Source organism: Girardinichthys multiradiatus, chromosome 12 (genome assembly GCF_021462225.1).
Source record: "Girardinichthys multiradiatus isolate DD_20200921_A chromosome 12, DD_fGirMul_XY1, whole genome shotgun sequence".
Lineage (NCBI taxonomy): Eukaryota > Metazoa > Chordata > Actinopteri > Cyprinodontiformes > Goodeidae > Girardinichthys > Girardinichthys multiradiatus.
In genome coordinates, this window is record NC_061805.1 from 5,517,275 (window position 1) to 5,529,332 (window position 12,058).

General features: G+C 38.9%; 1 protein-coding gene across 1 annotated transcript in view; it reads left to right on the top strand.

Moving 5' to 3' along the window:
- Positions 1–717: 717 nt before the first annotated feature.
- dock5 (dedicator of cytokinesis 5) overlaps positions 718–12,058 on the top strand; it is a 71,998-nt gene continuing 60,657 nt past the window's right edge. The window contains exon 1 of the mRNA XM_047381422.1: positions 718–936. Coding sequence (XP_047237378.1) covers positions 894–936 — 43 coding nt within the window. The 5' untranslated portion in view covers positions 718–893. The remainder of the gene's footprint in view (positions 937–12,058) is intronic.

Consider the following 12,058-nt stretch of genomic DNA (forward strand, 5'->3'; position numbering starts at 1 on the left):
AATATGCAGCACATAATTTCTCGAAAAAAAAAGAAAACAATAAAAATGCTTATTTTCTGTATTTACAAATAGAATAAAGGTGTCATAAATCTCAAAATGTATTTCAATAATTCCAATGCAGAACAATCTAGCTGAGGTTTGACTAGTCTAAGCCTTTTAGGTTTTTTGCCAGAATGGAGTGCTGAAGAAAATTAACTGTAGACAGCAGCTGTGTACACTTATGGGTTCTTACAGCCATTAATCACTGCCCAACAATGAGGGATATCCACTTCCTGTTACCTGGATATTCAAATAAGCATAAAACAAACTAGATCAGGGTGCCCTCAATGTTGCGCAACCTTGGGCAGTGAGCCATATCACCACAGCATACAGGGAGGACTAGTGAAGAGTGGAGAGTGATTATGTGTCTGTTCCTTTTAGAAGTGTAACATTTCTCAGTGGAATATTTTTACCACTACTTTAATGAAGTGACAAGGGATGGGATGAGTGCCAGTGATAATGATAACCATAGGAAGTTAGATTCAGCTTAAAACAAAACTACTGACACTAAGGGGAAACAGCCCTTGAGCAAAAGAAGGCTCAGTTGTCTAAGTCTTACATGACTAATTCAAGTTGAGCTCATTTGGGGACTTATGAGCGACGGTTCAAGTTGAACACTGAGTGATGTCTGGGCTGAATGAGACACAGCCCGAGCTGGTAAAGCGGGTGTCAGTGTGAGATACTCCCGCATGTGACCCCTCGCTGTGCCCTCCTCTCCCCTCCCCGTTTACGAGTCATGATGGCGGAACTGTAAGACTTCGGGACGAGCTGGAGTGCACCGCCCGTCCTCGTTGAACAAGTGTACATAGTAATTTATTTATTCGGCCAAATTTTACATCCTCCTCCCTCCCGCTATGACCCGCTGGATTCCTACTAAGAAGGAGAAGTACGGCGTCGGTAAGTGCTCGTATTTAACTTGGCGTGTTTTGGGTTCAGTCGACTGAACTCCTAGCAGCAGTTTCCTCAACTTCAAAACAAACGGGACTCGGGAAAAGTTGGGAAACTATATATGTTTTCTCTGTATTTATCCTTTCCGCGTGTTAGGAATTAAAACTGAAGTTCAGATTTTTTATGTAGAAGGGAGCCCACATTCCTAGTTTGTGGCTGGTTTTAGTAAAAATAACATACCAAGGCTGCACAATGACCGCAATAGGTGTTGTGGAAACATGGAAAAGAGCCAGGATCTGAGAGAGCATACCAGTCATTCCTGAGCCTAATCTCACTGAAAATAACTGGTTGAAGTAACTATGAACATAAATGATTCCTCGATTTGCCTTAAAGCATTTTATTGCCCCCCTCAAGTTCTCCTGTAGGGACTCTACATGGGAGCGCCTTTAGCGGTCTGTACTGTATGTATGTAGACTCAGTGTTCAAGTCTTATTAAGCCACATTTACACAGGGCTTCACTGCAACAGTATAGTCAACTCTACAATGCAGCATAGTTTTGTGCTACATAAAAAGTGGTTTCCACAGTGTTTTGCACCAAGGTGTGGCTCCTTCACCTGCAGTTGTGTTTGATAGTTACAGTCAGCATGAATGTGCAAGCTATCAGGAAGCTGTTCATGCCCACTAGGTAAAATCTGCACAGTTCTCTCTATCAGTAATCCCTGCCTGTTTTTCTCTGTCCTGCACTAGCAGCTCAGGCAATCAGTAAGGTGGGTCTGGTTGCCTTGCAGTGTTGGTACAGATTTACTCTGCAAAAGCAGGGAAAACAAGATATTCGTCCTGTTGCACTTTGACGTCATTGAGTTAAAGGCTGCATTTGACTCGGGCAATAAAACAGGCTGCTACTATTATAAATTATGAACTCCCAACACTTTCTGTAAATGCATCAAGCAGCAGCAGGAGCCACTTTGATGCATTTTCTGAGGTTAACATAAATCACCTTAGCTTAGGGACATGTGCTTTGGTGCATACATGGGGATATAATTGTGCTTTTTTTCATTTTCTGTTTGGCTCTAAACAACCTTTATCTATCAACTTGCACTGCATTATTTATCTTTTAGTACAGAGAAAAGCAAAATTGCAGTCGGCAGGTCAGACCTAGCAAATAAAAACCTAGATGTCTGTATCAACCAGGAAAAGATTGATCGGTACATCTCGAAATGCAATTCAGAATTTCTTAGCTCCTGCATGCTCCTTGGAATTCTGTAATTGCAACTTCTATGTATGAATGCTTGGTGTGTGTGTGTGTGTTTGTATGTACCCCTTGCATTTTTGACATTAAATAACATACTTCCATTGGTTTTATTGGGGTTTTATGGGAGAAACAAACACAAAGTAGCTCATAAATGTGAAGTTGTAGAAAGGGATACATGTTTTTTTGCAAATGAAAAGCTGAATAGTGTAATGGGCATTTGTACTGAACCAAGTCAATACTTTGTGCATCTATATATTGCTGCAGTTACCAGCTTGGAAGAGCTTTAAGCTAGAGCTTGAAAATTTAGCATAAAATGCTCAATGTAAATTTTTTTTTTTTAGGTCTTGCCACAAATTTTCAACTGGGTTTAGATCTGGACTTTGACTGGGCCATTTTAATAAATTAATATGCTTTGATATAAAACCATTATATTATAGCTTTTATTGTATGTTTAGGATCCGCCCCCAGTTTTAAGTCTTTTACAACCTCTAACTGATTTTCTACTACAACGTCTTGTATTTAGCTCCATTCATTTTACCAGCACCTCTGTTCAACGTCAGTCTCCCTTCTAAAGAAAAGCATTCCCACAGCATAATGCTGCCACCACCATGTTTCACTGGAAGGATGTGTTATGGGTATATCTACCATGTTAGGTTTGTGCCATACCTAGTGTTTTGCAAAAGGTTTAGTTTTTATTTGATTGACCACTTCTTGTCACTCTTTCATAAAGACCAAACTTTTGGAAAGGACTGCTAATACATTGCTTGTCAATTGATTTTCCCACCTGAACTGTGGATCTCTGGAGCTCCTCCAGAGTTACAATGGGACGTATTGCTGCTATTGCAAAGGAGAACATTAGCACCTCTAGCCAGACTTGTTAAAATTACAACGTAGACCTTGACCTTCATGATGCTGTTTGTTTTCTGATGCTCTCTAACAAACCTCCGAGACCTTCACAGAACAACTGCATTAACACAGACTAGTTGGAATACAAATGCGTGCCACCCTTTTATGACTGTTATTTGCAAGGAAATCTGATAACCATGCTTTCCTTCTACATCTATCACACTGAATCTCAATAAAATACATTGAAGTTTGGTTGTAACTTTCCAAAATGTGATGAAGTTCAAAGTTGTACATGGCCTTGTGTGACTGCACAGAAGTTCTCTGTAGTTATATTGTGGGAGGGGCTGCAGAGGGCTCCTTATCAGGTTAAATGTTATTGTTTTATGGCCCAAACAGGTAGGCTGGTTATTGGTTTTGTTGGGTTGTGGATCAATAAATCTTATCTTTAAGTTGTACAGACCTTTAGCCATATATTTTAATCAAAATTTCCTGGTCTGGAAACATTTGTCTGTATCCTGGGGTGAAAAAAAGTCTCAATGTGACCACAGTGAAAACATCCAGTTTAGATTATCTTTGCAGCAGGTACGATGGTGTTCTCTGACCTGACTAACCTCTGCTCTTGGCAGCATAAAGGGTTTGAGCAAAGTCTTTTGAGCTTGAGTTGCTGTTGTCACTGAAAATATTTCAACCCATAAAAACAGTCCTACCTCCTGGTTATATATGACCTTGTGTAAACAGCTGATGTTCAGGAAACCTTTTATGATAAACCCGTAGGTGTTCAGAAACTGCTAGCGTGCCTGACTGTGCAGCCATTCTCTCCAGAAACAGGGCAGCAGTCAGCGACATTGTTCTTAATCTTCAAAATGCCATCAGGCCCTGTATGAGGGCTTACATTTTTAATCCTATTAGTGAACCTCGACTGCGCACAAACACCGGCAGCAGCCTCTTTGGGTGGAAGAAGAGGTTTTTTTTAATGTTTTCTGATACTATCAGTCAGCTCATGCTTGCTGACCGGGAGAAATGTTGATAATGGACAGCTTATCTTTCATGGAGAATCTGTGACAAAGACATAAAGATTCCTAATTATACATCTGGAGGAGGAGCACAGTTCCGGAGGCTCAGATGGAGTGCTGAAACCGACAGGTATTGGAATGAGATGGTGCAAATACGCCTCCATAAGGGCCTTCGGATGAATCACCACAGTTGATGCCACTTTAGTTGACTTTGTCTGAAAAACAAATAAATCTGTTGCTGCTGGAAAGCAAATAAAGTGATTTTACCAGACTTCCATTCTTATAGCCTACCCTGTTATGTGACACAGACCCAGAAAGCCTGCACATTACTGTATAACGTGCCTAAGCACATATAAATCATGAGACTTTTGATTCTTGTTGGAGCCTCTTGATCTGTGGTTCTCCATCTTATGTACCAATTACCACTTCATTAATGTTTTTCCGAGTATCCCAGTTAGCCTTCAACTTCTTTGATGATTTCTTACCTCTGCTACAAACTCAATGTGATATCACATAATGACATAGTATGTCTGCTACAGGATGGGGGCTATTGCTGATAATAACATCACATAACCTCACTTAAAAAAAACACTAACTATCCTTTTAAGTTGTGCATAATGTCATTCCTAGATTTGAGCGCTTAAGTAGCACTTGTTCCTGGTTCACCGTGGCTCTCTTCAGTTCATACTGGGAGTTCTTAACATTTTCTCCACTGCACTTCTCTTTTGATGAAGCAAAGATCAGGGTGCTTCAACGACTCCTCTATTTGGCTAACCACTAAAGGCTTATGGGTATTATTTGCAAGAAATGTCTGAGGTTGCTGGCTCACTTTGTATTTTATTTTTTTTGCCTAGGTTTGAGCAGCCTTTTTAAAATGCCTTCCTGATTCTGCAGAAAACCTACTCATCTTAAACATGCTTGCGTGCTAGTGTGGCTTTTTGTGTCACTGTGAGAAGGATGTGTGTTCTGTACTGATAACTAAACTATGTTTCTTTTGTCCTAATGATCTGCAGGTCATCCATTAAAAACAGGTCAAGCTGAAAATTGAACCAGTCGAAGTGATTACTGCTCCGTTATAAAGTAGCTCTGCCTGTCTTCAATATGCGCATACATAAAGATATTTACCAGCTATTTACACACACTGTATAAAAAGAGATGTAAGTTTTTTTCATACTGCTTGACATTAAATCCGACCTAGCTTTTCCTCTTTTAGATCAGTTGGGATTACCAGAATTATTTGTGTTTGCTTAAAGCCAGAATGAGTGAATCATTTTTGACTAAGCGTTTTTTAAACCTGTCTTGATATTCAGAAGTTTCCATTTTCTTAGTATCTGGTAGAATTGTGTTTAAAACTGTATGTCTTTGGGTGTCTCTCCATAAGTGTCTTACAGTAGTTTGCTGGATGGTATTTTGGCCCATTCCGCCTGACTGGTGTTGCTGATTCAGGTTTCTAGGCTTCCTTACACACACACACACACACACACACACACACACACACACACACACACACACACACACACACACACACACACACTCTTGTTTTGCTATATGTAGTGAGGACCATGTGTTGACTCCCATTGACTTCCATTGATTTTCAGTCATTTTCAACCCTTTCTATGCCCTAACCCTGACAATAACCCTAAACCTAACCATTACCAGTGCATGCCTAACCCTAACCTTAACCTAAAGTCAATTCATATCTTAGTCCTAAACCTAACCGTTAGCAAAATAGATCGTGAGGACCAGCAAAATGTCCTCACTTTGGTACAAACGGTCCTCAATTAGATGGTGAAATCGGGAAAATGGTTCTCACTGTGATGCCAAGACAGGAACACACACACACACACATGCCTTCTCGGCCCAGAAATGTTCAGACAGAGTTGTAATTTTTTCCCCAAAACGTTGGCTTTGTTGTCCTTAAGCTACTTTGTAACCACTTTGGCTGTATGCTTAGAAGACCCACTGAGCCCAAACCTCTCAGATGTTTTGAGATGTCCCTTCAGTACTTTCAGAAAATTATGTTCTTCCTATTTTGTGAAGTGCACATGTCCCTCCCTGGGGCACAAAAAACCCCAAATCATGATGCTGCCACCCCTGTACTTTACTGTTGGGATGGTGTTCTCAGGCTATAAGGGTTTCCTCTTATAACCATCCTATCTGTGCTTGAATATAATCATTTGAATAGATGAACATGTGCCCCTACTGGCATCTGGAAATTTTAGCCAAGGAGGAACCAGATTTGTGGAGGTCCACATTTATCCCCCTGATATCTTGGCTGATTCATCTGTCATGTCACACAAGGACACGGTGTGTGAATGTAAATGACTGACTTTGAAGAAAGCCATAAAAAATCTCTCATTGTGGAATTAAGCAAATAGAAATAATCTGGTAATCATAACTGACCTGAGATAGATAAAGTTTAGTCAGACTGTATGTCAGACAATGAGATAGAAAAGTTGACTTTCGAGTCAGAGATTTGCAGCATTCACTCCTCCTGGATGAGCATGTAGAGACAGTGGACAGTCACTGGCAGTGACTTTGCAGCAATCCCTCATACTGAGCATGCATGCAGCGACAGTGGAGAGGAAAAACTCCCTTTTAACAGGTAGAAACCTTCATACCAGTTGTTAGACCTGTAACAAACATAAACTGTTATGAAAGGTTTCTCTTATGAAAGACTCGTAGAAAAAGATTTTCTTTTTAAAATAAGATAATGTTTGTCTAACAAGATTTTAACATTAAACAAAACATTTCTGAGAAGAAAATAGCTTCTTCTCTTATTGGAAAATCCAATTCGCCTTTTCAAACTAGAAAAATCCATTTGTACTCAAAATCAAATTCAAGGTTGTCACTGAATAACTCTTCAGCAGTTTATTGTCCCACAAAATGAAAATAAGTGATGAAAATGTTTCATTCATTACATTCCTTTTCAGTAGCCTTCTTTACACTGTTCAGGTTTACAGGAAGTGATAAGGCCTATCTTAGCAAGAGTTCACCCTGGACCTATTACTAGACCGAGACTTGAGGAGACGAAGGGTCTCCTCAAGTAAAAATAATTGGCATGCAAGTTGTGATTATAACATGTATCAATGACTCCCGCTGTGTGCACATTATATTATGGTTTGGTAGTGAATGCACCATGATAATGATGCCTTACACCTCCATACATGCAGGTCCGCTGTGTTCTGTTACTATGCTCAGATGTCTGCGCAAAACGACAATTAATGTCACGAAGCGTGAATCATGATTCTACTCACTGTGGCCCACTGAGAAGTATTTTAAGGCACACTTTGACTTGAAAATACTAAAAACATGTCAAGTATTTAAAATCTTTTTTTTTTTAGTTCATTTCTTCTTTGGCGTAAGAAAACAAGTCTGTTGGGTTTCAGATTTCTATCTCCATGAATCACAGTGATTAAATCTGAAGGCTCACCTTGCAGTGTCAGACCTGATTGCAGGTTATGATTCAAAGATAACTGCTGACCTTGTTCCAAGGTTTAATAGGCTAACAAAGATGGAGAGCCAGTCATGACGTTTAAAGCCTAAAACCATACGAAGTATTTTTATTTTCAGCAAACTGCACTATAGTCTCTTTGCTTTCCCCCCTAATTTATATAAGCCTTACAATCGTCTCTCAGCTAAATGTTGTAGCAGGGTTTTCTTTAGGCTGAATTAAGAGATGAAGCTTCACACTGATCTAATTTTGTTCCTTTTTGCACTATTAGCTCTGAACTTTAGAGTTAACTCCCTGATTTATGGGTAGCCGTATAAGGTCTTATTAGCTAGAGAACAGTTTTAGGAGGCACAGATCATCTTTGGCTGTCTAGACAGTAAGTGTGAGGCACACTGCTTTTCAATTGGGCCCTTTATTTTTTGAGACATCCTGTCTGACCAGAATTATCTCAAGTGCAAACTCATGGTTACGTAGTGGGATTTTATCATGTTAAGAGGCAACGGAATACCTCTAAATATGGTCAAATATGCAATGCATGACTATGATACTGATAATATTACAGCACAGTAAGTATGTGATAATCAATAAACTTATTATAACCCATTGAAAAATTCCAGTGTCTGTCTATGTATAATTAAGCAATTCAAGTAAAAGGTAGAGATGCTAAATTCTCTGTCTCTGTCTGTTGCAAGAAAAATGTAAAAGTAAATGGTTTCAGGTTACCGGACAGACGCAATATCCTTGGTTACTATATGCCTCTGCTACATCTATTATGCAATAAATCTGTTTGTTAAATGTACTCATTGAGGATAAAATGACAGATTTTACTGTTTTAGATTAGGATTGACAGTTTAACGGTAGTTTTATAATGGCTTTACCTTTTAATAAGAGCAATGGGTGGTGCTTCTTTGGTTTTCACACCCTGGCTGTCCTGAAATACTGAAGAAAAGTAGAATTCGCCTTACTTGCAAACAAGAGAAAGGTGTAGTATCATTCTTTTTGTCAGCTGACCAGCAGTTGATGGCAATGGGTGGGGGAGGGATAGCACATGATTACTTACAGCCAGAGAAAAAGATATTTAAACATTGGAATGGTATGAAATTTGATTTTTAGCAGGTTTGAAAGCATAATGGGGGAACACCTTAGTACCAGAAACCAGCCTTTGCTTTTTGTTCAAAGTAAGCTGATATTGTACCACCTGTTTAAGTTGCACTTGGTAAAGCATAAATGGTACTGTGCAGTAACATGAGCAGCAGGCACACCTTTGTAGAAATGTTATGTAACTTCTAATGTAGGTTGTTATGCCTCTTGTGGTTCCTAACATCATATTTAAACAAACATAACAAAAAGCTAAAACTGAGCCTTCTCATCTCAGAAAAAAATATTCACAGTGAATACATGCTGTCACTAGCTCAGATTATTACCATTGGTTTGGCACGTTAACAGATTGTAGTTACAATCATTTTTTTTCCTGCTTGGTTTCCAGTTCCCAGTGCCGCTTAAATTTGACTTATTTAGATCACCTGCTGGGCAATAAAAAGTTTAGGTTGGCCATAAATGTGATTGAAGCAATCTAGTTATATTATAGTCGTATTTTCTTTCTCCCACAGCCATCTGCCATTATGCCAGTGTTACTTTAAACTGCCACTTCCTAAGCTGATTAATTTCCTGTATGAAAAGTGTTCTTAGCAATGAGCCATCAAACGGTGCCATAGAGGAGATAGGAAATTTGTGGAGTAACATAATTTCTTTATTAAAGGTATGTGCATAATGGCAATAATCAGTTAGGATTGATCAAAACCAGTCAATCTTCCCTTTGTCTCTGTCAGGTAATTGGCAGGTTAGGTACTGTAAAAGTCAGTTTTTTTTATTTATTTGTGGTTAACTGCATCAAAACTGAAAACGTACAGTTGTTTCTAAGTACATCAACAAATCTATTTTTGATGCATTTTGTTTTGAGTTTGAGAGAAAATCAGATAAGACTTAGACATTTAATTTGATGCATTAGTTGAGAAACTGTTGGCAGAATTCAGATGATTTTTAGCTTACCATACTGTTGGGATTATGATTATTGATTAATTAATATTTATCAATAATTATAATAAAAAATCATAATTTGAAAAAATTAATTTCTTAACCAAAAATCCTCATTTAGAGGGAGAGAGAGGGTGGGGTGAAGAGTCCCACGCATCCGCGCATACTCAGCAAAGCAGTCCGTTTTCTTCCTTGGTGGCCTCCGTGGCAGAAATGTAGAAAAATAATGACAGACCGTCACTAGTCGACTGGTAAAAAAAACAAGGAGGGAAAATTGCGTCTCCTTGAAAACTCTGTGTTTTTTTTTTGGTTACATGTTAAACTCACGTCTTCGATCGGTAAAGTTGAAAACTTACAAGCCTTATTATTCCTGTAAGCTTAATTCGCTTAGTTTTCTCGTTGGCCAACGATGGAGAATGATTGAAATCCACGTGGGACTTTTCTCCAGAATTGATACGCCTCAGTTGCTGGTCTGGTTTCCAGCATGAAAAGCCAATGGTGGGTCATCTCATACTCTGTTATATAGTTGGCGGTGGCCAACTATCAGCCGCGGTGCATGCTGGGATTTGTAGGAACAGGCTATCCTGTGGTACAAAATGGCCGATGACGTTTGAAAGGCATAGTGGCGTCCAGCAACGTGCAAATGGTCCAATATTCAGCAAACAAGTGGTCCAACAATACAGAGGTTGAAGGTCACACAATAACAGTCTTTGGTGTGGAAGATGTCGGTGCACGAAGAACAATAAAAGTCTGTCATTCTCAGTATCAGAGAGGTGTTGAAAATGAATTCAGAGGAAGCACAGAGATGCAATAAGGTATCAAAAAGGAAATTTTGCTTTCTAAAACATGTCGAGACCTGTCTGCGGTTCATTCAGGCTACAACAGAGTAAGAGAGAGTAAGACTTTCAACAGATAACAGGAAGGCTGAACAGGGTACTGCACAGTTTCTCCGTTTAGCCCTTTGATCATTCAACCTTTTGTCATGAACTGGATTTTGAATTAGAAATCTCAAAGTTAAGGTAACAATCTTAAGTGCTGTAGTCATACAGGCATGGTGTGCTGTTTTAGTAATGCTAGCTGTGCGCTAACTGCTAATATGTGGCATAAATAAACAAATTGATTTTGGACATAAACCTGTATCAGGAGGTCAATACTTTAGGAAACCAGAGATCAGAAATCCAACACAAAATCTGATCAAGAAAAGTGCAGCGTATCTGTTTCCTTTCATAGTTGATATTTATTACATTTAGTTGCTGAATTTCAACAAAGATCATACAAATGAGTCATTATGTGATGTCAGAACTGTCAAATCTGAAGTTATCAGCCAATAAAATCCTGATCGGTGCAGCTCCAGGTGTAGCACCGAAAAGGACTTGCTTCTTCCATCTCAATATTTTGTCTCACCATTACTTCACACATTTTCTTTACTATGTTTGATACATCACTGGATAATTCTATGTTAATTTTTTTTTCTTTTTGCTAATACTCCTCCTAGTTTGAAGTAATATGTGGTCTTTTTTTAACACCTTGGGGTAAATTTAGCTGTTTTATATATAATTCTTAACATTTGGCCCTGTAGAAATTTATTTGTCCCTGTATGGATGAAAGTAGTTGTTATTTTTGTACAGCAGCACATACCTTCTTCATTAGTAACTTTATTATTTTTTTTGCAAGTGGTTTGCTGAAAGGTGTTATTCCAAGTCTAGTAAAATGCTGTTGTATTTTCAAGGATTACTTGGCAGCTTTTGGTGATGCACACAATTTTAGATCATTTTATAAAGTTCCTATGATGGAATGCCGATTATATGTTTTGCTTTCTCTCTGGCAATGAGAACAATAGATTCTGGTCATATTAATGCTGATTGGCTGCCAGCCGCTGCTCAAACTGCTCAGTCATGATGTTCCTTAATTGTTGTCTAATCTATTGAAATGCTAAATGATTTAGAGTGAATCAGGCTGACTTTGATGTAACATCAGTATGCACATAAAGCTGAACTTGTGCCAGTAAGACTTTATTAGAGTGTACAGGAGGAGCTATGGGCTCTGCATTTGAAGTTTGAACGCAAGACTGTCTGTCTCCAGAGCTGCACAGATGAGCTGTGATGCTTTCAGTTTAAACAGCGTGGCATCTCATCATTTTCTGCTGGACTCCCACCACGGGCTTGCTGCCATGCCATTGCTAGGGCCCAGACGCTGTGTCAAGTTGGTGAATGGACCATTGTCACTCCTGGCATGGCTGGAAGCAGATGTCATTTCTTCACTGTAATTTCCCAGTGATTCATGCGATTGTCTGCATTGTGAGGGAATCTTTTCCGACAGTCATCTCTTTAATTATAAATAAAAATTATTAGTTTAATTTGATTTGCAAGATTTTTTTTTTTTTTCATTCTATCTCTTGATGACTCAATAAGGGATCTCACAATTACAGCCTAATTATGCTCACTTGCGGACATGCATGCAGAAGACTGCCGGCACCGCAGATTAATGTAATTAGGTCAGAGTAACATAATATCCACCATAACAACATAAATG